The sequence below is a fragment of the Neophocaena asiaeorientalis genome, unplaced genomic scaffold (assembly GCF_003031525.2).
Source record: "Neophocaena asiaeorientalis asiaeorientalis breed wild unplaced genomic scaffold, Neophocaena_asiaeorientalis_V1.1 scaffold437, whole genome shotgun sequence".
In the NCBI taxonomy this organism is placed as follows: Eukaryota; Metazoa; Chordata; class Mammalia; order Artiodactyla; family Phocoenidae; genus Neophocaena; species Neophocaena asiaeorientalis.
In genome coordinates this window covers 1656397-1683866 of record NW_020173375.1, presented here as the reverse complement: position 1 = coordinate 1683866, position 27470 = coordinate 1656397, and the positions used below count along the sequence as shown (strand labels likewise).

Below are 27470 nucleotides of genomic sequence, written 5' to 3'. Positions count from 1 at the left end.
CATGCAGTAAAGTGAATGACTCTCAAAATCATTGTGTTCAGTGAGAGAAGCCAATCTCAAAAGCTTACATACTGTGTGATGCCACACATAAAACATTCTTGAAATGACAAAATCATAATGATGGAGAACAGATCAGTGGTCTGTTGACTATATGACTACAAAAGGGTAGTATGAGGGGTTTTGAGGGATGATGGGGTAGTTCTGTATCCTGATTGTGGTGGTACTTACTATAAAAGGAAGGGAAGAAGGAAAGAAAAGGAAGAAGTGATTCATGTAAAACTGGTGGTATCCAAATAAGCTCTGTTAATAGTCAGTTTCCTGGTTTGGGTCACTGTGGTGATATAGGATGTTACCATTCGAGGAAACTGAGGGAAGGGTACACAGGAACTCTCTATATTATTTTTGTAACTTCTATGTGAGTCTACAACAATATCAAAATTAAAATTTTTTAAATGAAGTTACAATTCAGTGCTTCAGTTACACCAGCCACGTTTTAAGTACTCAGCAGTCCCATGTGGCTAATGGCAGCCATATCAGTGCAGATATGGAATGTTTCCATCAATGCAGAAAGTTTTATTAGACAGCACTGGTCTAAAAGCATACATCTGACTCTGGCCAGTGTTCTCTCCTCCTTGACTATTTCAGATTCTAATATCACATGAATACTTTCTTGTATTTTCTGTCATGTTACTTTATCAACTTGTTGTTTTGCTTATTTTCAAACCTAGAGAAATACTTCTCTTTACTTTCTCAAATTTCATGTCAATTTAGGAATTTATTTGACATGGGTTTTAATAGGTATCTGGATATTTAAATTTTCTAACAGTTCTGCATTTTGCTTCTGGACCAATTTTATCACCTGTATTAAGATATAGTCCTGGGACATCCCTGGCAGTCCAATGGTTAGGACTCCGAGCTTCCACTGCCAGGGGCATGGGTTTGGTCCCTGGTCAGGGAACTAGGATCCCGCATGCTGCACGGCACAGCCAAAAAAAAAAAGATTAAAAAAAAAGCTCTCATACAGTTATTCTAATATACTTTCTTGACAGTATCCATTGTATTTTCCTTCTCTTTTACCCTTACCCAAAAGCTTTTTCAAAATCTTGGATTTCTGAAAAGGTGCGTAGTTTTTCGTGTTTGGTGCTGTATCTTCCCTGTCTTCTGGATGTACATCTTTTGAAAAGGTAATTCCTTCGATTGCCATGTTCTAGTCTTTTGTCCCATAACACTTATTCCTCTTCGGCACCTTTGTATTTTCACTTAAAAATTAATGGGTACTCACTTTATTGTGGAACTTTACTATGGAACTTTATACTTGAGCTTCATCCACCCTGCAGGATACTTAGCTTTATAGTTTTATATGAGCCACCACCTGGGATTTGAAGACAAGGCAGTAGAGGATGAAACAACAGCTCAAGATCCATTCACATAGCAACAAAGTTGAGACACTGAAGGAAAAAAAAGAATAAGGGTGACTCACCTGAAGAAAGACACAAAAAAAGAAAAAGAAAGGAATATTGGAATTAAGATTTATATATTTGTGGAAGGAAAATCTGAATATTATAATGATATCAGTGTTCCTTCAAAATAATTCACAAGTTTATTACAATTATAATCAAATTCCTATAGGATTTTTCTTAAAACTTGACAATGCAGAAACTCATCTGGAAGACCATCAAAGAATATTTGAAGTGTAAAAACGAATCATAATTAGAAATAGGAGGGAAAAAAGCCAGGTAGTAAAACTTAATAAGACAACAGTAATTATGATAGTGTAGGCTTGGCATAAAAACAGAGTAATAATCATTGAATCTAAAGAGCCAGGAAATATACCCTAAACAGTATAAGGATTCAACAAAAGAAAGGGTTCTTCTTGAATTAATTGTATAAATTGTATCTGATTTCACTGTCTGTAATACATAAATAAACAAAGGATATGAATAGAAAATTTACCAAAGAAGAAATATAACAAATAAGGAAAATAAACAGAATTTTCTAGGATTGAAGAAATAAAAATGAAAACAATGAAGTTCTGTTTCTCATTATTAAATGGGTAAAGGTTTTTATCATTAAAATGCAGATGCGATTGATGGTACAGTTAAACTCATGCTCTCCTTCTCTGCTGTCATCATCTCCTTCCTATCGTGGCCTTACTGCACCTTTCTTGGTGCAGTAGTATTGCACATTCTATCATTCAACAAATCATATCAGCTCTACCTTTGTCTCCAGTGTTCCTCTCCTGGTTCAAGCTCCCAGCCTTCTTGCCTGGTTTATTGCTATAGCCCCTGACTTGTTTCTTCTTATCTTGCTCCTCTGCAATCTCCTCTGAACACAGAAGCCAAAATTACCAATTTATAATGTAAGTCTGCCAGCAATCCCACTACTGGGCATATACCCTGAGAAAACCATAATTCAAAAAGAGTCATGTACCACGGTGTTCATTGCAGCACTATTTACGATAGCCAGGACATTGAGGCAACCTAAGTGTCTATTGACAGATGAACGGATAAAGAAGATGTGGCACATATATACAATGGAATATTACTCAGCCATAAAAGGAAACGAAATAGAGTTATTTATAGTGAGGTGGATGGACCTAAAGTCTGTCATACAGAGTGGAGTAAGTCAGAAAGAGAAAAACAAATACTTTATGCTAACACATACATATGGAATCTAAAAAAAAAAATGGTTCTGATGAACCTAGGGGCAGGACAGGAATAAAGACACAGATGTAGAGAATGGACTTGAGGACACGGGGAGGGGGAAGGGTAAGCTGGGACGAAGTGAGAGAGTAGCATCAACATATATACACTACCGAATGTAAAATAATTAGCTAGTGGGAAGCAGCTGCATAGCACAGGGAGATCAGCTCAGTGCTTTGTGACCACGTAGACAGGTGGAATAGGGAGGGTGGGAGGGAGATGCAAGAGGGAGGGGATATGGGGATATACGTATACATATAGCTGATTCCCTTTGTTATACAGCAGAAACTAACACAACGTTGTAAAGCAATTATACTCCAATAAAGATGTTACATAACTAACTAAAAAAAAAATGTAAATCTGATCATGTCATTTCTCTGCTCAGTAGACATCAGTTGTATCCCAGCTCACTCAGAGTAAAGTCAAATTCATCTTAATAGTCTACAGACCCTGCATGGTTTAGTGTCCTACCTTTCCTTTCTGGCCTCATCACTCACACTGCCCCCCTTGCTTTCTCTACTCTGGTCATGTTAGTCTCCTTGTCATTCTTGTAGTAAGTCAAGCATACTCACACCTCAGAGCCTTTTTACTTATGGTTATTCTGCCTGAGATGTTTTAGCCCAAAATACCTCCTCAACCTGCTCCCTCTCTTCTTTCAGATCTCTGTTCAGTTGTCAGTGAGGTCTTCCCTGACTGCCCTTTGTAACACAGTACCCTCTCATCCTTTCTAAGCCCTTGCTCCACTTCATTTTTCTCTATTGCACATATCACCATCTAAGTTATATGTTTACTTATGTGTTGTTTTTCTTTTTCCAGCTAGATTGTCAGTTCAGTAGGTACGGGGACTTTATTCACTGCTGTATCTCTAGCACTTAGCAAGTGCCTGGCGCATAATAGGCACTCAGTATTTATTGATTAAGTAGGAACATTGATTGAACCTTTCTGTTTTGTTTCTTTAATTTTTTTCTTTTATTCTTTTTTTAATTAATTTTTTTATTGGAGTATAGTTGATTTACAATGTTGTGTTAGTCTCTGCTGTACAGCAAAGTGAGTAAGTTATACGTATTTTATGATAGTTTGTTTCCCTCCATCTGGCAGATATAACAATTAGAAACATATACACATCTAACAACACAGTATCAAAATACAGAAAGCAAAACAAATTAAGGGAGCAATAGAAAACTCAACAATAATATTTGGAGACTTCAATAGCCCCACTTTCAATAATGGATAGAACTACTAGGCGGAAGTTGATTGAACCTTTTTGGACGTCAACTTACAGCATGGTTTAAAAGCCTTTTTTTTTTTTAAGTAAGAGAATGTTAAATTCTATCCATTGATGATGAGAGAGAGAGGTCTGCATGTAGCAGGGTCTGAGAGGATGAGATCAAGAGCAGTAATAAAGGTTGTTTTTCTCTCTCTCTCTTAGAGAGTAAGAAAAGAGATGATGGTAGTGTAATAATTTCCAAGTATAGAGGAAGTTGTACAATCAAGAACAAGCACTATGTGTTGGCCATCTTTAATAAACTCAAAATGGATCAAACACCTGAACATAAGGCCAGACACTATAAAACTCTTAGAGGAAAACATAGGCAGAACACTCTTTGACATAAATCACAACAAGATCTTTCTTGACCCACCTCCTAGAGTAATAAAAATAAAACCAAAAATAAACAAATGGGACTTAATGAAACCTCAAAGCTTTTGCACAGCAAAGGAAACCATAAACAAGATGAAAAGCAACCCTCAGAATGGGAGAAAGTATTTGGAAATGAAGCAACTGACAAAGGATTAATCTCCAAAATATACAAACAGCTCATACAGCTCAATATCAAAAAAACACAACCCAATCACAAAATGGGTGCAAGACCTAAACAGACATTTCACCAAAGAAGACATACAAATGGCCAACAAACAGATGAAATGCTCAACATCACTAATTATTAGAGAAATGCAAATCAAAACTGCAGTGAGGTGTCACCTCACACCAGTCAGAATGGCCATCATCAAAAATTCTACAAACAATAAATGCTGGAGAGGTTGTGGAAAAAAGGGAACCCACTTGCACGGTTGGTGGGAGTGTAGAATGGTATAGTCACTATGGAGAACAGTATGGAGGTTCCTTAAAAAACTAAAAATAGAACTACCATATGATCCTACAATCCCACTCCTGGGCATATATCCAGAGAAAACTATAATTCGAAAAGATACATGCACCCCAGTGTTTATTGCAGCACTATTTACAATAGCCAAGACATGGAAGTAACCTAAATGTCCACCAGATGTGGTAAATGTATATAATGGAATATTACTCAGCCATAAAAAGGAACAAAATTGGGTTATTTGTAGAGACGTGGATGGACCTAGAGACTGTCATATAGAGTGAAGTAAGTCAGAAAGAGAAAAACAAATATCGTATATTAACGCATATATGTGGAATCTAGAAAAATGGTATAAATGATCTTTATTTGCAAAGCAGAAACAGAGACACATAGAGAACCAATGTACAGATACCAAGGGGGAAAGGAGGGGAGTGGGATGAATTGGGAGATTGGGATTGACATATATACACTATTGATACTATGTATAAAATAGATAACTAATGAGAACCTACTATATAGCTCAGGGAACTCTACTCAGTGCTCTGTGGTGACCTAAATGGGAAGGAAATCCAAAAAAGAGGGGATATATGTATACATCTAGCTGATTTACCTTGCTGTACAGTAGAAACTAACTCAACATTGTAAAGCAACTATACTCCAATAAAAATTAAAAGGAAAAAAAAGAAAACTAGGTTGATGGAAGCAAAATGTTGATGCAGGTCAGTAGCAGAAAATGAGGCTATAGGTGACGAATAGATGTTAAAAGTGTTGAAAATGAGTCAAAGGAGCTAGGCCTGCCATGATGCCTGATAGAGATCAGTAATGTGAATTCTTGAACTATGAGAGGTGTGAAAGCTCTCTAAATCCAGGCTAGTTAGTGTCATGTAAGAATAGCAAGGAGGGTAGGATAAGAAATACCAATTGAGAGGCAGTTGTAACAAGGCAGAGTTGAGGTATCACTACTCTAGGTTAGTAAGGAGTGTATGAAGCAAAGGCATGAATCAAAGATAAGCCGTCAGTGATGTGGCAAAGAATGAGGTGATTAACTGCATATGGGATGCAAAGGGAGAGGAAATAAAAGGTTCTCTCAGTATTAAGAGATCATATTCCCTTTTAATTATTTTCTTTTTTCATTATAGGTTTTCCTGTCATTCACAGAAAAATGGATCATTTAAACCTTTGGAGGACTCAGTTATCACAATACTTCTATACTACCAACTGAGATTCATGACAGTAAATTTATGACCATAAATGTCTGCATCATAGAACTGCTGAAGAACTAAAAGAGAATATTCTTTAATCTTCTTAAAATTTATTCCTAAATATAATCCTATAGTATCATGATATTACTAAATTAAACTAGAAGGCACAGTTATTAAATTATTAGACTTGTTAATAAGAGCACACATGTGCAACGGCTACTGTATCCTGACAGTTACCAAACCTCAAATTTTGATGATTTCCCTTTGTGGGAAAGGTCATTATATTTGCAAGAAACCACTGAACATTGTCATCAAATATATTTTCAGCTGAGTGTCTTTTAGGAGAATTTACTTGAAACAGGTTCTAGAAAATTCCATGCCCCACCACTAAGTGGATTTGATATTATGGCAGCAACTTACAGACTTGTGGTTAGTACTGTGAACCACTACAACAGTGTGGTGATAGACCGGCGTTTTGAGCAAGCTGTACATTATTGCACTGGAACCTGCCACACCTTCACCCATGGAGTTGACTGCATTGTGGTCCATCATAGTGTTTGTGCAGACCTCTTACACATCCCTGTGTCTCAGTTCAGAGATGCAGATCTGGACTCTCTGTTTCTACCCCATGAAAATGGGTTTTCCCCAGCTGAAGGTGACTATCCCCATCAGGCCCTCACAGGCATACCCAGGGTCAGGAAAGGATCTACAATTCAGAACACCTGTAACTTAAAGGACATTGCAGGAGAAGCAATCAGTTTTGCCAGTGGGAAAATAAAAGAATTTTCCCTTGAAAAACTCAAAAACTCTAACCACGCAGCTTACAGAAAGGGAAGGAAAGTTAAGTCTGACTCATTTAACAGGAGGTCAGTTGATTTTGACTTGCTCTGTGGCCATTATAACCATGATGGGAACTCCCCATCCTTTGGTTTACTCCGGAGTTCCTCAGTCGAGGAAAAATCTTTATCCCATAGAAACTCACTCGATACGAACCTGACTTCATTGCTTCTTCACAACTTCTCTGAAGAAGACCTGGTTACTCAGATTTTGGAAAAACATAAAATAGATAATTTTTCTTCTGGAACAGACATAAAGATGTGCTTAGACATCTTGCTAAAATGCTCTGAGGATTTGAAAAAATGCACAGACATCATAAAGCAATGTATAAAGAAAAAGTCAGGGAGTAGCATCAGTGAAGGAAATGGCAATGATGCAATTTCTAGCTCTGAAACTGTCTATATGAATGTAATGACCAGGTTAGCATCCTATCTGAAAAAGCTACCATTTGAATTCATGCAGTCTGGGAATAATGAGGCTATAGATTTAACAGAACTGGTCAGTAATATGCCTAGTTTACAACTGACTCCCTTCTCCCCAGTATTTGGCACTGAACAGCCCCCTAAGTATGAGGATGTTGTCCAGCTCTCAGCCCCTGACTCTGGACACTTTCAAACGATAGAACTGCAAGATGACAAGCACAGTTCTAGGAAAACAGACACTGTAAAATCCATTCCAAACAACTCTGCAAATTCCTTGTGTAATTTAGAGATAAGTGATCCCAGACCTCTAAAAAATGTCCAGCTTCAATCACAGTCATTAACCATGAACGCTTTAGAAAATGTTTCTTCTGGTAATCTAGTGGAAACCCTTTATATTGAGGAAGAGTCAGATGGAAAGAAAACATTAGATAAAGGACAGAGGACAGAAAATGGACCCAGTCAGGAGTTGTTAAAGGTAAATGAAGATAGAGCAGAATTATCAGTTCGTGGTACTCATCTTAAAAAATGCCCTGCCTCAATGCAAAATGAAATTGGTAAGATATTTGAGAAACCAGTTAATCTATCTGAGGAAGATCTTAAATCAAAAGTTCCTAAAGTTGAAGAGGGAAACCACAGAGATTTTATGAAGCCTAACAGTCAGGAAGAGATAGATAAATTGTTAATGGATTTGGAATCTTTCTCACAGAAAATGGAGACCTCTCTAAGAGAGCCAGTTGCCAAAGGTAAAAGCTCTGTCTCTCTAAATAGTCATAGTCAGTTGACTGGTCACCTCCCTGTAGATCTTGAGCCTGAATCTAAAGTCTCTTCACCCACGGAAAAAGTGTCACCTTCCTGCCTAACAAGGATTATTGAAACCAACGGACACAAAATAGAGGAAGAGGATCGAGCCCTCTTACTGCGAATTCTAGAAAGCATTGAAGACTTTGCTCAAGAACTGGTTGAATGCAAATCAGGCAGAGGGAACCTATCACAAGAAAAAGAGATGATGCAAATTCTACAAGAGACCTTGACAACTTCCTCGCAGGCCAGTTTATCAGTCTGTAGAAGTCCTGTTGGTGATAAAGCCAATGACACTACCTCGGTTTTGATTCAGCAGACCCCAGAGGTGATCAAGGTAAGACCCGACAATCTTCAGTTCTGAGATGTCGCCAAAGAAATGTTCTAATGTTTGCAAAATTTATAAACAAAAACTTTTTTTGTTACTCATTTTATGTTCTACTAAAGCTCCTGCCCTGCACTAGGCACGGTCTCACTAAGTTCAGTGGAGAAAGCCAAAAAGCGAAATCTTTAGAGTCAGTCAGACTAGTTTTAGTTGCCTTCCCCACATCCTTTATCATCTTCCTAGCTCTGTGACCAAAGGAGAGTTACTTAGCCTTAATATTCTCATCTATATAATGGAAATAATAACGATCAAGATAACTTATGTGAAGCACAAGCAAGGTGCCTTACACAAAGTAGGCATTTAATATTAGTTCTTACCCTCAGTCAACCAGTAGGCCACTTATTACTGAATGCTGTGTAGAGTGCAAGCCAGTGTAGAATTTAAAATCTAGTTGGGGAAACAAAGCTAACATACCAGAAACAGTATGTGAACATGTAAGCATGTCTCTGAAAGTTTTGTTAGTGCAGTAGGTCTTCAAAGAAGGTAAAGACTAGAGGATGTGAGATTTCCTTCATCATACAAGTGGGAATAAATATCCATCTACAGTCATAGGGTAGAAGTATTTTCAAAAGGCTTTGAATCTACCCTGCTACTGATAGCATTGTTTTTGAATAATCCCAGAAAGGGAGTTATCTGCCCATTTGTAGGTATGTGTGTGTGTCTTAGCACAACAGGATTATTTTTGTTCATTTTACATGTCCAACGCAGTTGGTAAGAGGCTCTGCTCCACCTCACTCAGGGACCCAGGCTGATAGATGCTCCATGTTCCTACAGCTGCCCCATTGCCCCATCTGGAATATGTGGCCTGTGAGTTCACCAAGGAAGGCGAAGAAAGGGATGGAGCTTTTAACTGCCTTGTCCCACACATGACACACTTCCCATCTGCTCACAATCCAGTGATTCCAACCTGAAGTCTAAGAATCATAGGGGAGCACATAAAATATTTGGTGAGCACTGTCTCTACCATATGAATATACCATACATGCCAACATGTATGAATTCAGACATGAAGCCAAAGCAAGTTGTAAAATAATGATATGAATTATTTAGAGGTATTTACATTTGTCCAAAAAGTATGAATAAATACATGGATACATCAAATACAGTATTCAGAACAATGATTAATCCCTAGAGGAAGGAAGAGAGATGGAACTGAGGAAGGGTGTCCAGGGCCTCAGTAAAATTAGTAATGTTCTATTTCATAATCTGGTGATGGATCGTAAGTATTTTGTCATATTATTTTATGCCATGTTGTATATCTTTAATGTAGTAAATTTAAAAAACAAATGGATATTAGAGATGGCATAAATATGGCCAAGTTAAAAAACAAGTTACTTATTATTTTAGCATTAATGTTTTCATTGGAACAGGAAAAAATGCATATTGTGATCAGAATAAATTTTACCTCGTATTTGTTTTGTGGCTGTTGTTGTCCTGTGCACATTTTTAGTTACTAGTGACACTAAAGTTTAAAACAATAACTACTTAAGGTTATTAAATAATTTAGGTCTAAAGATCCTCAAGTGTTCACTGAGCATTTCTGTGAAGTCTCTGTGTGAGCCTCCTCATTCATTGATTCACAGATGGTAATATCTTTAGTTAATGTGAGTCAGTGCTGGGGGGAGGAACTATGGAAATTAATTATAAAAATAAGAAAAAAATCCTTTCATGTACATAAGCAATACTGATGTGCTTAATATTTTATAAAGAAAAGAAAATGCCTATATAGCAACCTCAAAATGGTAATAACAGAAGATCTAACAGTATTTGTGATCTGAGCCATGCCAAGATATTTAGATGTATTTTCTCACTATTTCCCCATTAAAAAAAAGTCTACTTTCTCTGATGACATATTCCAATGTCTCACAGCCACTCTAGCGAGAAACTCTTACTGTAATATAGTGTTTTGAATTTTATTTAACCTCTTGCCCCATTATCTTCTGTGAAAAAAGGAGACAAAATTCTTCTAGGAGAGGTGGGCTACAGAAAGCAGAAAATGTGAACTTGAAGCCAAGAATAGGTCCTGTGCAGCACCTCTCCTGTGTCCCTGGTTGACAGCTCATAAGTGGGTCTCCAATCTACGTACAGCTACCTGAAAATGACACAATGGCCTCTAATGAGCTCCCCAGTTTTTTGACAAGTATGGACTGAAGTCAAAATCATATTAAAAGACTCTCCCATAGGTCTTTTAAATAAGTTCCAATATCATAGAATAAAATTTGATGAGATTTCTTCTTTTTTTCCCCCCAGAGGTACATAATTCTTTTTTAATTGAGGTATAATTGACATATTATATTAGTTTCAGGTGTACAACATAACAACTTGATATTTGTATACACTGTGAAATAGTCACCACAATAAGTCTTATTACCATCCATCACCATTATAATTTTTCTTTATTGAGATATTGAGATATCTTCTTAATGAAAGTTGAAAAAGTAATTCATGAAAAGCTAATTTAAAGAAACAGGTAATATAAAATGTTTAATTCAGGAATGTACTTAATGCAAGAAAACAAAACCATTCTTCCTTGCCTCCTACCTTTTCATTTTTTTTGTCTTTCTTCTTATGAAATATTTTAAATCAGGAGATGGCAAACGTTTTCTATAAAGGGCCAAATAGTAAATATCTTAGGCTTTGCAGGTCACAAGTTCTCTGTCACATAGTCTTCTTTGTTGTTTGTTTGTTTAAACAACCTTTTAATAATATAAAACCATTCTTAGCTCCAAGTCTTAAAAAATGGGCAGTGGGCCAGATTTGGCCCACAGACTGTAGTTTTTCAACCCTTATTTTAAACAAATAGAAAAGTATTGTGAATGGTAGAAAAAGCATTCTTATTACTCACCACTTAGCTTTGTCAAATCTTAATGTTTTGCCATAGCTTTGTTTCAGATCTTTGTTTTACTTAATATTTTCGTTAATATCATCATCATTTAATAAAAGGTCATCTCAGATATAGTTGAAATCCCTAGGGCTCCCCTCCCCAGTATTCTCTCCCGTTTCCAGAAGTAACCACTTCTTGAAGTGTCAATATTTATCTCCTGCAAGCTTTTTTTTAAAAATGTTTTTAAATTTTTATTTATTTATTTTTATTTATTTTTGTCTGCATTGGGTCTTCGTTGCTGCGCGCGGGCTTTCTCTAGTTGCAGTGAACGGGGGCTACTCTTCATTGCAGTGTGCGGGCTTCTCATTGCGGTGGCTTCTCTTGTTGTGGAGCATGGGCTCAGTAGTTGTGGCACACAGGAGTAGTTGCCTCGTGGCATGTGGGATCTTCCTGGATCAGGCTTGAACCTGTGTCCCCTGCATTGGCAGGTGGATTCTTAACCACTCTGTCATCAGGGAGGTCCCATCCTGCAAGTTTTTATACAGTATCGTTGGTCATGTTTTTATTCTTGTATAAAAAAAATGAACAGAAAGCAGCAGAAAATAAAATCAGAGAGGTAGGTTAGGGCCAGCTTACGAATGACCTTCCTTGTATGCTATGCTAAAGAGTTTGTTCTACAAAAAAGAAGCAGACTCTGGGCTTCCCTGGTGGCGCGGTGGTTGGGGGTCCGCCTGCCGATGCAGGGGACGCGGGCTCGTGCCCCGGTCCGGGAGGATCCCACATGCTGTGGAGCGGCTGGGCCTGTGAGCCATGGCCGCTGAGCCTGCGTGTCCAGAGCCTGTGCTCCGCAACGGGAGAGGCCACAGCAGTGAGAGGCCCGCGTACCACAAAAAAAAAAAAAAAAAAGAAGCAGACTCACAGATATAGAGAACAAACTAGTGGTTGCCAGTGGGGAGAGGGAAGCGGGGAGGGGCAATATAGGGTTGGGGGAGTAAGAGGTATAAACTACTAGGTATAAAATAAGCTACAAGGATATATTGTGCAACATGGGGAATATAGCCAATATTTTATAATAACTATAAATGGAATATAACCTTTAAAAATTGTGAATTACTATATCATACACCTGTAACTTACATAATATTGTACAGCAACTATACTTCAATTTTTAAAAAAAGAGTTTGTTCTAAGGGAGTGAGGCGCTAAAGGAGACTTTAAAGCAGAGGAGTCCCACAAATACAGTTTTTTAAGAATAATAATTTTTTAAAGAATAATAAATTAAGGCTTTTATTTTTTCAACATTTTGGACAGTCAAAAATTTTCCAGTTGTTCAAAACATTTCAAGTAAAAGACTTACGTAAGGGGCATGTAGGAATTGCTTTTATATGACATTGATGATTATCCCTGAGAAGAAAGATTGACTTGACAATATTATATATAATTAGTATTTTAATACATATGTATTTCAAAATAATTTCTCATAAGGAACAGTATTTGTTGTCCAGAAATACTATTCAAACCTATATTGGGACAGGGAGTCAAATAGAAAATACTAGGAGGATGTTGAGAGATTGATAAAGAGGATATTGGTCTAAATCAGGGGTCAGCAACCTGTGGCCCATGGACCAAATGGGACCTGCCACCTGTGTTTGTAAATAGTTTTATTGGAACACAGCTAAAGTCCTTCACTTACATATGGTCTATGACTGCTCTTGTGCTTTGCCTACTAAGCTGAGTAGTTACAACAGAGACCTTAAAGCCTAATATATTTACAATCTGGCCGTTTACAGAAAATGTTTGCTAATTCTTAGTTTAGGTATTATTTCATAGTAGATCAGCAAAACAGACTTTTGATAAGGTTCAGTGTGATATTTTGTTAAAGACATTGGAAATCTTGGAAACATCATTAAATATCAATAGCAAAAACTACCAATGATGGGTGGCAGTAAAACAGTGTACCAGTAGAAACAGAAAAGTAAGTAAGCGCAGTTTCAGAATCCTTCATCATGGGTTCTGATCTACACAGCTTTCTCCCCTTTCCTCTCCAGTCACTACCTATCTCTGACTTTTCCACTTAAGATAGATTCCTTTTTTTTTTAACATCTTTATTGGAGTATAATTGCTTTACAATGTTGTGTTCGTTTCTGCTGTATAAAAAAGTGAATCAGCTATACATACACATATAGCCACATATCCCCTCTCTCTCGCATCTCCCTCCCACCTTCCCTATCCCACCCCTCTAGGTGGTCACAAAGCACCGAGCTGAACTCCCTGTGCTATGTGGCAAAACAGATTCCTTTTCATCCCCTGTCTTATTGCCTGTTCTTTTTTCCTTTTCTTTGCTCATGAACTCTCTCACTGTGTCAAGTTATCTATATCATTGGTCAACAAATGAGTGTTTGCCTGTGTACATACATTTTTCACAAAGACTCTAAGTGACAGGAAACAATCCTGTAGGTCCTAGAATAGCTGAGATGTTATTCAGATGGGTCTGAAATGAGTTAAACAGAAGAGAACAGTATGTTTCACTTATATGTAGAATCTAAAAAATTAAAGCAAATGAATGAATATAACGAAACAGACTCACAGATACAGAGAACAAACTAGTGGTTACCAGTGGGTGGAGGGGTGGGAGATAGAGCAAGATAGGGGAAGGGGGTTAAGAGGTACAAACTACTAAGGAGAAAATAAAGAAGCTACAAGGATATATTGTACAGCATCGGGAATGTAGCCAATATTTTATAATAACTAAGTGGAGTATAATCTATAAAAATACCAAATCACTATGTTGTACACCTGAAACTAATATAATATTGTAAATCAACAATACTTCAATTTAAAAATAAGAAGAACAGCTTGTAGAGGAGAGAAAGGAGGTGTGGCTGAGGTTTCAAAGGGTTTCATAATAACAGATGGGTGAATTACTTAGGACATGTTTTGACATGGGACATTAAAAAATTTTTTAAACACTGAGAAAAATTGTACTGCTTTGGAAGTTCACGTAATAAATGATATTTTAATTCCATGTTTTATTACCTCCAGCAGATGGTATTACAGTTGTTTCTGGTCTGTTTTTAGCCTTATGGGGCAATAACCTGTTGGCTATTATTCACAGGTTAAAATAATAAACCCTTGCCTCCCCTGAAAATTATTTACTTTTACTTAATTTTAGTAAAAACAAAGCCAGGGGGAAATTTCCATTACTGCTTGTCTCAATGGAAAGAGTGGAGGGCAGGGGGAAGAATTCTTCAATGAAAGAGGAAGATTTTTTTTTAAGCTATACTATAATATTTAAGTCTAGTGAAACCATACAAATTTCACTAATTGAGGGGGAAACCTGTCTGAATTACTAGAAAGTACAAATTAAAATTTTAATGTTTAATTTTTTTTAAAAAACTATTAATTTCAAGATTAAAGAGTAAAACTATTATCAGAGTATTGCCAGGTGTGAACTTTAGCTGGATCTATCTTAATAATGTGGTAAAGATCATTCATAGTTGTTAAAAAATGATTAAAGAAGACAATTTAGGTGATCAAACAGACTTTATTTAACACTTCATGAAGTAGAATCTCCTTTTGGAGAGTGGCAAAATGGAGTGGAAGGCAAGAAGCTTTTATAGGATTAAAAATGAAGAAAAAGGAAGAGGCAAATATCTGATTGGCTGGGGCCCCATAGTCAACCTTGTTTGGGGTGAGAAGGCCCACAGTTGGCTTGGCATTTGGGGATTAGCTGACTGAATATACAACATTTTTGGTCAAGTGGACCATTTACAGGGACACATAAGTTATCCAAGTTTTGGTTTGATGACATGGCAGAAGCAGCTCCATCTTGAGCCTAGAAGTTTATTTCAACATAGTTAATACATTATCGGTATGCAAAACGGAGGTTGCTAAAATGCTTTAAAATGCTTTTAAAAAGATAGTTTCTAAATAGCTTAAGCATGTACTGTGTACAGCACACAGTTGGGGATAAAGATAAATCAGACATCGTAAGCTTTGTGGAGCTCACAGTTTAGTAGGAGAGATGAGCTATTTACTGTGATGCAAAGTAGAAAGAATGGATTCCATGAGAGAGATAAGTGAAGTGCTACAGAGTTCAGAGGATGGAGAGAGAGATCCCAGCTTGTGGAATTCAAGGAAGTTTCTCTGGAGGAAATAGCATTCGGATGTGGATACCCTACTCTTATCCAATTAATTTACTTAAGGTCCTAAATGTTGGTGTTATTACAGTGTTAATGATACTAAGGGTAGAGGTTTATTTCTCACATTGGCTTAGACCATTTCCATACTGTTCCAAGACATCAAAATGTACCTTAGTCTTCTCCATCTATCTTACAAATATAAGCCTTTGGTCCCAGGAGAATCCAGTAAGGGAGGCTAGATGGATAGATCATAAATCCATTGTTTCTCTCAAACCCAGGCTCTCTGGTAGTCTAATCTCGATGATCAAGGGCAAACGAAATGGGCTTAACAGAACTCCCCTTCCAAGAGAGTATAAAGGGAAATATCAGGCTGCTGTGCTTATATTATTTCAATTTCCAAGTTAGTAGAATTCACACTAATAAAGTAAAGGGTTAAATGGGTGGGACCCATCTCCCATCATTTTTCTGCAGTTTTTAAGTCAGACTTTAAGCAGACATTCTATCTCACAACCTAATTCGTACCTTATCTTCTCTTTTACCACTTCAGACTCCAAAATTGTAATCTCCGGCTCCCAAACATACCCCTATTAAAAATGTAAGCACATGCAGAGAGATTTATGAATTCCTCTCAAGTTTCTTTGCCTGAGCCACTATCCTCTATTGGCCTTTATTTAGCAAATGGTAGCGTTAAATAAGTATTTATTGAATGAATAAACAAAAAAGTGAATGAATAATCAGATGAAGGATTTTTGCTTGTCTGCTTTGCCCCCTTCTCAAATGGAAACTCTGCCCTCTTGCCTGAAGGCCATCTCTTTCCCGGCCCTTGGCTTCTCAAGGATGCATGCAAAAGGACCTGACATAAGGTTCCCTTCTAGGACTTGAGGGTGGTGCCTCAGCAAGACTCAAATATATCACCCAGACCTCTGGCCTCTTAATTCCTCTAGATTTTAACACCTAAAAACCTATGGTGTTCTGGGGAAAATGCCATCACCTTCCCTGGCAAGAGGGGAGAACCCCATTAAAAGTATAGATCATTTTACCTTATCACAGGATGGAAATTTCTTGATTATAGACTGTAGGCATTTTGAGGAGAGGGTGCTCCCTTATTAACCATTGCACCCTCAAGCCCTAGTGTAGTACCTCCATATACAAGCTGTTTGTTTAAATCTTGAAAATTCCTTTTCCCCATTCTCAGAAGTCCTATCTTCATCCCCATGGATTTAGGTTGGAAAAGAACTTTTCTGGACACTTAATTTCAGTACAATTGTTTGTTTTTGTTTGTTTGTTTTTGGATGCCCAAGAGGGTCAGAGTAATCTTTTAAGGTGGGAAGGATTTACACTTATTACTAGCACTCACTTTGTTTTTTCTGACCCTGATCAGGAATATGTGTCTGAGATACCATTCCAGCGGCAATAATGGGCCTTCCTAGGTTAATGATCTAACATTACGGTTTTTTCAAAGTTTAGATATTATATTCTATAATTTCATATATATTTAAATGCAGAATAATTATGTAAATAAATAAAATTGTATCAAAGCACACTTTTGGAACCTTATTAAAAGTTTCTTCTGGAGCATTTCTCTTTTTACTTTCTAGGTTTGTATCCATGCCTTCATTAAGATGAACCAGCCATGTCATTGAGGGAAAATGTTTCTTCTCCCCCAGCTTTATAGGTGCTGACGGTTTCTTGAGTTCAGTGCTGGAAATGTTTGACTAGAAATCAAAACACTCAAATAGGAAACCATTCTCCCTTCTACTTCATTAACCACCATGTAGATTAATAAAAGTAAAAAGGGATCTGGCCAGGGACAAATATAAATTTGCAGAATGAGTTCAACCAGTGTTCCTCCTCCACCTTTAATGTCTTCTGAGATCAGGTCCTTTTGCATCTCCATCCGTTCTAATTAATCAACATCACTTATCTCAGATATGTCCCCACCTGTATTCAAAAGAATATGATAGATATGTATGTACTAGTGTAGAAAAATGGTCACAATAAATAGATAAAAATATAAATTGCAAAACAGATGTACCAATGTGATCCCTTTTTGTTATTGATATGTCTGTATGTACACAAAAAAATGGGGAGGGGTAAATATGCTCCCAATTATGCATGTTCCTCTAGAAGTAAAATGCGAGACCCAGATATCCAGGTACTTCTGCTAAGTATAGCCCCCCCTACAGCCTCCAGAACAGGAGTGAAAAGGAGCTCCCAGAGCTCAGATTGCTCCTCGGTTCCCCTCACCATTTCTGCCTTAAGACCATCAGGACTAATCTGATATGCCCTTCATCCCTGTTTACATTAGTCACCAGGGAAATCTAGGAATCCAGATCATCACTTTCCTCCTCACCCTACTCTTGTACATCCCCTTTTCTGAGCCCAGCCCTGAAATCCTTTCACCATGCCCTCTTGATCATCCACTGGCAAAATGTCCTAGGTCATCAAACTCTTTTCTAAACATTCCTTTTACCTTCTTTTTCTAACTGAAACCTATTTCTCCCTAAGAGTACTATAGCCATGTGAAATGATGGCACTTTTCTTTCCCACTCCACCTCCTGTCTCACTGGATCTAGAGGGAGCAGTAAATGTTCTTACATTTCATTGCAGCTTCCAGGCTATTCTTTTTCCCACCTCTCTGAAACTACCCTCCCTCAACTTTGAGCTAATGTCATCAGACTTGCCACCCACTACCCCTCCTTGATTTTAGTCATCTACCACCCCCAGGTCCCTTCCCTTATTTCCTGAAGATTTTAATTCCTGGCTGTATGACACTTTCCAATACTACTTGCTAACATTCTTGTGAGTTTTCAGTAGATGAAGCATTCAGTACATGCTTCTCAGTTCTTTGATCTCTCCTCCAGTGAGCTTGTCCTCTGCCCTTCTTTAGCTACTCATTCTCTGGTCCTTTGTTTATGTCAGTGGCTTTAAAAGTATGGTTCCCAACTAACAGCATTAGCATCACCTGGGAGCTGGATAGAAATGCATATCCTCAGGCCCCAGCCCAGGCCTACTAAATTAAAACTCTGAGGTTGAGGCCCAGCAACCTGTGCTTTAACAAGCCCTTTAGGTGATTCTCATACATGATCTTGTTTGAGAACCACTGTCATAGTTCATCATTAAAATCACTCTCTGAATGTACTCTGTTTCCATGCCTTGCCTTCATTTTGTGGTACTCATCTGGGAAAACTCCAACTCATGTTAAATGTGTTTCTGTCTACTCTGGGCTTTTATTTGTGCAGCTGACCTTGACTGGAGAATATCACACAACCATACTGAGTGGTCTTGTGTTAAATTTATGACTGCCAACATACAGTGCACCTTTAGCACTCTGGCAGTCCTACTACATTTCCCTACTCCCTCACTTTCCCGCTATGCAAATGACTCTTTCGTAGTTTCTTCTCTGTCCTCTAACATCTCCTCTTCCATCCTTGCCCTCAGCGAATTACTTTGGTTCCTATTTTACTGAGAAAACTGAAGCAATACGAGGAGACCTGTAGCCACCCACCTAGCCATATCAGTACCTATATACTTTCCCTTCCCTTCTGTTGCTGTGCATATACAGTCCGGGCACCTTTCTAAGGCCATCCTCTATACTTGTGCTCTAGATCCCCTCCTCTCCCATCAACCCAGGGACACTCCTCCAGTGATTGACCCTTTTCTCCCCTGCAGTCATCAGTTTTTTCCCTTTGATCATTCTGTCAGCAGATAAACAGACAACAATTCTGCCCTCTTTAAAACCAGGCATCCAAAAGGCACTTTGACATCCAAAAGACACAGCTCCATCAGTACATTTGCAACATAATGCTCAGCCCTAGGGTCCTTGACCATCAATTCTAGCCTTCTCTCTTTTTTTTTTTTTTACATCTTTATTGGAGTATAATTGCTTTACAATGGTGTGTTAGTTTCTGCTTTATAACAAAGTGAATCAGCTATACATACATCCTCATATCTCCTCCCTCTTGCGTCTCCCTCCCACCCTCCCTATCCACCCCTCTAGGTGGTCACAAAGCACTGAGCTGTGCTATGTGGCTGCTTCCCACTAGCTATCTATTTTACATTCGGTAGTGTATATATGTCCATGCCACTCTCTCACTTCGTCCCAGCTTACCCTTCCCCCTCCCCGTGTCCTCAAGTCCATTCTCTATGTCTTTATTCCTGTCCTGCCCCTAGGTTCTTCATAACCTTTTTTTTTTTTTTTAGATTCAGATTCCATATGTATGTGTCAGCATACAGTATTTGTTTTTCTCTTTCTGACTTACTTCACTCTGTATGACAGACTCTAGGTCCATCCACCTCACTACAAATAACTCAATTTCATTTCTTTATATGGCTGAGTAGTATTCCATTGTATATATGTGGCACATCATCTTTATCCATTCATCTGTTGATGGACACCTAGGTTGCTTCCATGTCCGGGCTATTGTAAATAGAGCTGCAGTGAACATTGTGGTACGTGACTTTTTTTTTTTCTTTTCCTATGTTTTCCTCTAAGAGTTTTATACTGTCCAGTCTTACATTTAGGTCTCTAATCCATTTTGAGTTTATTTTTGTGTATGGTCTTAGGGAGTGTTCTAATTTCATTCTCTTAACGTAGCTTTCCAGTTTTCCCAGCACCACTTATAGAAGAGACTGTCTTTTCTCCATTGTATATCCTTGCCTTCTTTGTCATAGATTAGTAGACCACAGGTGCGTGGGTTTATCTCTGGGCTTTCTATCCTGTTCCATTGATCTATATTTCTTTTTGTGTGCCAGTACCGTACTGTCTTGATTACTGTAGCTTTGTAGTGTAGTCTGAAGTCAGGGAGTCTGATTCCTCCAGGTGCATTTTTTTCCCTCAAGACTGCTTTGGCTATTCGGGGTCTTTTGTGTCTCCATACAAATTTTACGATTTTTTTTGTTCTAGTTCTGTAAAAAATGACATTGGTAATTTGATAGGGATTGCATTGAATCTGTAGATGGCTTTGGGTAATATAGTCATTTCACAATATTGATTTTTCCAATGCAAGAACATGGTATATCTCTCCATCTGTTTTTATCATCTTTAATTTCTTGGATCAGTGTCTTATAGTTTTCTGTATACAGGTCTTTTGTCTCCCTAGGTATTTTATTCTTTTTGTTGCAATGGTAAGTGGGAGTGTTTCCTTAATTTCTCTTTCAGATTTTTCATGATTAGCGTATAGGAAAGCAAGAGATTTCTATGCATTAATTTTGTATCCTGCAACTTTACCAAATTTCATTGATTAGCTCTAGTAGTTTTCTGGTAGCATCTTTAGGCTTCTCTATGTATAGTATCATAACATCTGCAAACAGAAACAGTTTTACTTCTTCTTTTCCAATTTGTATTCCTTTTATTTATTTTTCTTCTCTGATTGCCGTGGCTAGGACTTGCAAAACTATGTTGAAGAATAGTGGTGAGAGTGGACATCCTTGTCTTGTTCCTGATTTTCGAAGAAATGCTTTCAGTTTTTCCCATTAAGAATGATGTTTGCTGTGGGTTTGTCGTATATGGCCTTTATTATGTTGAGGTAGGTTCCCTCTATGCCCACTTTCTGGGGAGTTTTTATCATAAATCGGTGTTGAATTTTGTCAAAAGCTTTTTCTGCATCTATTGAGATGGTCTTATGGTTTTTCTTCTTCAATTTGTTAATATGGTGTATCACATTGATTTTGAGGATATTGAAGAATCCTTGCATCCTTGGGGTAAATCTCACTTGATCATGGTGTATGATCCTTATAATGCGTTGTTGGATTCTGTTTGTGAGTATTTTGTTGAGGATTTTTGCATCTGTATTCATCAGTGATATTGGACTGTAATTTTCTTTTTTTGTAGTATCTTTGTCTGGTTTTGGTATCAGGGTGATGGTGGCCTTGTAGATGAGTTTGGGAGTGTTCCTTCCTCTGCAGTTTTTTGGTAGAGTTTGAGAAGGATGGGTGTTAGCTGTTCTCTAGATGGTTGATAGAATTCACCTGTGAAGCCATCTGGACCTGGACTTTTGTTTGTTGGAAGATTTTTAATCACAGTTTCAATTTCATTACTTGTGATTGGTTGGTTCCTATTTTCTGTTTCTTCCTGTTTCAGTCTTGGAAGGTTATATACATTTCTAAGAATTTGTCCATTTTGTCCAGGTTGTCCATTTTATTGGCATAGAGTTGCTTGTAGTAGTCTCTTAGGATGCTTTGTATTTCTGCGGTGTCTGTTGTAACTTCTCCTTTTTCATTTCTGATTTTCTTGATTTGAGTTCTCTCCCTCCTGATGAGTCTGGCTAATGGCTTCTCAATTTTGTTTATCTTCTCAAAGAACCAGCTTTTAGTTTTATTTATTTTTACATCTTTATTGGAGCATAATTGCTTTACAATCGAGTGTTAGTTTCTGCTTTATAACAAAGTGAATCAGTTATACATATACATATGTTCCCATATCTCTTCCCTTTTGCGTCTCCCTCCCTAACCAGCTTTTAGTTTTATTGATCTTTGCTATTGTTTTCTTTGTTTCTATTTCATTTATTTTTGCTCTGATCTTTATGATTTCTTTCCTTCTGATAACTTTGGGTTTTGTTTGTTCTTCTTTCTCTAGTTCCTTTAGGTGTGATGTTACATTGTTTATTTGAGATTTTTCTTGTTTCTTGAGGTAGGATTGTATTGCTATAAATTTCCCTCTTAGAACTGCTTTTGCTGCATCCCATAGGTTGTGGATCATCGTGTTTTCATAGTCATTTGTCTCTAAGTATTGTTTGATTTCCTCTTCGATTTCTTCAGTGATCTCTTGGCTATTTAGTAGCGTATCATTTAGCCTCCATGTGTTTGTGTTTTTTTATGTTTTTTTTCCCTGTAACCAATTTCTAATCACATAGCGTCATAGTCAGAAAAGATACTTGATATGATTTCAATTTTCTTAAATTTACTGTGGCTTGATTTGTGACCCAAGATGTGATCTATCCTGGAGAATGTTCTGCGTGCACTTGAGAAGAAAGTGTAATATGCTGTTTTTGGATCGAATGTCCTATAAATATCAATTAAATCTATCTGGTTTATTTTGTCATTTAAAGCTTGTGTTTCCTTATTAATTTTCTGTTTGGATGATCTCTCCATTGGTGTAAGTGAGGTGTTAAAGTCCCCCACTATTTTTGTGTTACTGTCAATTTTCTCTTTTATAGCTGTTAGCAATTGCCTTATGTATCAAGGTGCTCCTTTGTTGGGTGCATATATATTTATAATTGTTATATCTTTTTCTTGGATTGATCCCTTGATCGTTATGTAGTGTCCTTCCTTGTCTTTTGTAACATTATTTTAAAGTCTATTTTATCTGATATGAGTATTGCTACTCCAGCTTTCTTTTGATTTCCATTTGTGTGGCATATCTTTTTCCATCCCCTCACTTTCAGTCTGTTTGTGTCCCTAAGTCTGAAGTGGGTCTCTTGTAGACAGCATATATATGGATCTTGTTTTTGTATCCATTCAGCGAGCCTGTGTCTTTTGGTCAGAGCATTTAATCCATTCCCGTTTAAGATAATTATCAATATGTATGTACCTATTACCATTTTCTTAATTGTTATGGGTTTGTTTTTGTAGGTCCTTTTCTTCTCTTGTGTTTCCCACTTAGAGAAATTCCTTTAGCATTTGTTGTAGAGCTGGTTTGGTGGTGCTGAATTCTCTTAGCTTTTGCTTGTCTAAAGCTTTTGATTTCTCCATTAAATCTGAATGAGATCCTTGCCGGGTAGAGTATCTTGGTTGTAGGTTCTTCCCTTTCATCTCTTTAAATACATCGTGCCACTCCCTTCTGGCTTGTAGAGTTTCTGCTGAGAAATCAGCTGTTAACCTTATGGGAGTTCCCTTGTATGTTACTTTTCCCTTGTTGCTTTTAATAATTTTTCTTTGTCTTTAATTGTTGTCAGTTTGATTACTGTGTGTCTTGGCAAGTTTCTCCTTGGGTTTATCCTGCCTGGGACTCTCTGCACTCCCTGGACTTGGGTGGCTATTTCTTTTCCCATGTTAGGGAAGTTTTTGACTATAATTTCTTCAAATATTGTCTCTGGTCTCTTAGGCTGTCTTCATTTCTTTTTATTCTTTTTACTTTATTCTGTTCCATGGCAGTGAATTCCACCATTCTGTCTTCCAGGTCAGTTATCCGTTCTTCTGCCTCAGTTATTCTGCTATTGATTCCTTCTAGTGTAGTTTTCATTTCAGTTATTGTATTGTTCATCTCTGTTGGTTTGTTCTTTAATTCTTCTAGGTGTTTGTCCTTTAAGTCTTCTAGGTCTTTGTTAAACATTTCTTGCATCCCTCAATCTTTGCCTCCATTCTTTTTCCGAGGTCCTGTATCATCTTCACTATCATTATTCTGAATTCTTTTTCTGGAAGGTTGCCTATCTCCACTTTATTCAGTTGTTTATCTGGGGTTTTATCTTTTTCCTTCATCTGGTACATAGCCCTCTGCCTTTTCATCTTGTCTGTCTTTCTGTGAATATGGGTTTTGTTCCACAGGACGCAGGATTGTAGTTTTCTTGCTTCTCACATGACTTTTTGAATTACGGTTTTCTCAGGGTATATGCCCAGTAGTGGGATTGCTGGGTTGTATGGTAGTTCAATTGTTAGTTTTTTAAGGGACCTCCATACTGTTCTCCGTAGTGGCTGTATCAATTTACATTCCCACCAGCAGTGCAAGAGGGTTCCCTTTTCTCTACACCCTCTCCTGCATTTATTTTTTGTAGATTTTTTGTTGATGGCTACTCTGACTGGTGTGAGGTGATACCTCATTGTAGTTTTGATTTGCATTTCTGTAACGATAAGTGATGTTGAGCATTCTTTCATGTGTCTGTTGGCAATCTGTATATCTTCTTTGGCAAAATGTCTATTTAGGTCTTCTGCCCATTTTTGGATTGGGTTGTTTGTTTTTTGATATTTAGCTGCCTGAGCTGTTTGTAAATTTTGGAGATTAATCCTTTCTCAGTTGCTTTATTTGCAAATACTTTCTCCCATTCTGAGGGTTGTCTTTTCATCTTGCTTATGGTTTCCTTTGCTGTGCAAAAGCTTTTACGTTTCATTAGGTCCCATTTGTTTATTTTTATATTTCCATTTCTCTAGGAGGTGGGTTAGAAAGGATCTTGTTGTGATTTATGTCATAGAGTGTTCTGCCTATGTTTTCCTCTAAGAGTTTTATAGTGTCTGGCCTTACATTTAGGTCTTTAATCCATTTTGAGTTTATTTTTGTGTATGGTGTTAGGGAGTGTTCTAATTTCATTCTTTTACATGTAGCTGTCCAGTTTTCCCAACACCACTTATTGAAGAGGCTATCTTTTCTCCATTGTATATTCTTGCCTCCTTTATCAAAATTAAGGTGACCATATGTGCGTGGGTTTATCTCTGAGCTTTCTATCCTGTTCCATTGATCTGTATTTCTGTTTTTGTGCCAGTACCATACTGTCTTGATTACTGTAGCTTTGTAGTATAGTCTGAAGTCAGGGAGCCTGATTCCTCCAGCTCCATTTTTTGTTCTCAAGATTGCTTTGGCTATTTGGGGTCTTTTGTGTTTCCATACAAATTGTGAAATTTTTTGTTCTAGTTCTGTGGAAAATGCCATTGGTAGTTTGATAGGGATTGCACTGAATCTGTAGATGGCTTTGGATAGTATAGCCATTTTCACAATATTGATTCTTCCAATCCAGGAACATGGTATATCTCTCCATCCGTCTGTGTCATCTTTGATTTCTGTCATCAGTGTCTTACTGTTTTCTGAGTACAGGTTTTTTACCTCCTTAGGGAGGTTTATTTCTAGGTATTTTATTCTTTTTGTTGCAGTGGTAAATGGGGGTGTTTCCTTAATTTCTCTTTCAGATTTTTCATCATTAGTGTATAGGAATGCAAGAGATTTCTGTGCATTAATTTTGTATCCTGCTACTTATGAAATTCATTGATTAGCTCTAGTAGTTTTCTGGTAGCATCTTTAGGATTCTCTATGTATAGTATCATGTCATCTGCAAACAGTGACAGCTTTGCTCTTCTTTTCCCATTTGGATTCCTTTTATTTCTTTTTCTTCTCTGATTGCTGTGGCTAATACTTCCAAAACTGTGTTGAATAATAGTGGTGAGAGTGGGCATCCTTGTCTTGTTCCTGATCTTAGTGGAAATGGTTTCTGTTTTTCACCATTGACAGCGATGTTGGCTGTGGGTTTGTCATATATCAGCCTTCTTTTTTGACATCTCTTAATTCATCCCTCACCCAAAATCCTGAGACATCACACACATGTAAACCGCCAACAAAGACGTTGGGGCAACTGATTTTATAGTAGTGTCACCATGCATTCACTGATATTCAACATGGCAGTGTCGGTGGATTGGAAACCCTATATTCCTTCGAACTTGAGTTGTCTAACATGTTTATAGGCCAAAATTGAATTCTTATGCTCTATAATGAACAGTCTCTACTTGAAGTAATTACTGAAGGAAGAAGAAAGGCAGACTAAGAAGTACAGAACTCTATGAACCAGAAATTCCAGTTATCCAAGAATTATAATATGTAATAATTTTAGGTTCTTAATTATCTCTGCCTGCCCCAGATCGTAGAAGAGCATCTACCCCTAAGTATTAGGAACACTGAGAGTTAAAAATATTAGATTTATGGGTTCTTTTTCCTATGGAATGTGTTCCTGTCATTTGGAGGAGTTGAAGCAAGACACAAAAATGCTTAATTAGATGTCCTCCTGTTTTGCTACAACCAATGAGGTTAAGGCTAGAGGAGCAAAGAAACCATGGATCACCACCAACATCAACCACCAGCCTCCTTCCCCCACTCCAGTGTTGCATTACTAAAAGTAAAATAACATTCGTGACACAAAGCAAGCTATTAATAAGACAATGAGAAAACACCAAGTTGGAGCATAAAGGAGGATATAAAAATTTAGCATTAAGAATAATTAGCTTATAATCAATTTCCTCTATTAAAGCTTATTTACAATGATATTTTAAATAAAGTCTATGATTCCAAGTTATTATTAGCTTTTTTAACTGCTCTGCCAGTTAGAGCCAAGATGAGAAAGGCTTTTTTAAGTTGAGATGTAATAGTACAAAATTCACCCTTTTTAAAGTGCCTAATTCAGAATCACTATATTTGATACCCATTACTTATATAATATTGTACATCAACTGTACCTCAGTTAAACTATATGCCCTATAGTGTTCATTGTATCACTTTATGTTTCTACATCAATAAAATACAATCACACACACAAAAAGTGCATAATTCAATAGATTTTAGTATATTCAACAAGATTTTGTAACCATCAGCACCAACTCCAGGACGTTTTCATCATCCCACAAAAAAATCTGTATTCATTAGCAGTCACTCCCCATTCCCCCCTCCCTCCAACCCCTGGCAATCACTAATCTTTCTTCTGTCTCCATAGATTTGCCTGTTCTGGACATTTCATGTAAACAGAATCATACCATATGTGGTCTTTTGTGTCTGGCTTCTTTCACTTAGCATAATGCTTTAAAGATTTATCATGTAGCATGTATCAGTACTTCATTCCTTTTTATGGTTAAATAATATCCCATTGTATGAATATACCACATTTTGTTTATCCATTAATCAACTGATGGACATTTCAGTTGTTTCCACTTTTTGGCTACTGTGAATAACACTGCTCTGAACATTCATGTACAAATTTTTGTGTAGACAGAAAAAGGCTTCTGATTTAGCTTTTTTTTCAAAACAGCCAGCTTCCTTTTTAAAATCAGAAGTACCCTCTTGATGTAGCGTAACTTCCTCTTTCATATGTAACTTTTTTTTCCCTGTAGCATCTTATGAGCAAAATCTTTTGATGTCACTTCAGAGTGACTCTCATGTCTTTCTGGACCTGATTCTTCTCACCTCAACACAGGTCCTCACAGCTGAGCTGATTTCCCAGGCTTGCTATGCTACGTGTTTCTATCGCTCACTCAAATGTTCACAGTTTTGCTGCCTTGTCTATCCCAACAGGTCTTCTTAACTCTGTGGTCTTGATCAGTGCTATTATCTCAGTCTCCAAAGTCATTGTCACCTGAGGCTGGTATGACTT

At 37.4% G+C, this 27470-nt stretch overlaps 1 protein-coding gene across 2 annotated transcripts in view; it reads left to right on the top strand.

Moving 5' to 3' along the window:
- The window catches only part of PPP2R3A (protein phosphatase 2 regulatory subunit B''alpha), a 211292-nt gene that overhangs the window by 45655 nt on the left and 138167 nt on the right, over positions 1 to 27470 (top strand). For both annotated transcript variants that reach the window (XM_024746252.1, XM_024746251.1), the window contains exon 3: positions 5944 to 8400. In XM_024746252.1, the coding sequence (XP_024602020.1) occupies positions 6412 to 8400 (1989 nt within the window). In that variant the 5' untranslated portion in view covers positions 5944 to 6411. The remainder of the gene's footprint in view (positions 1 to 5943; positions 8401 to 27470) is intronic.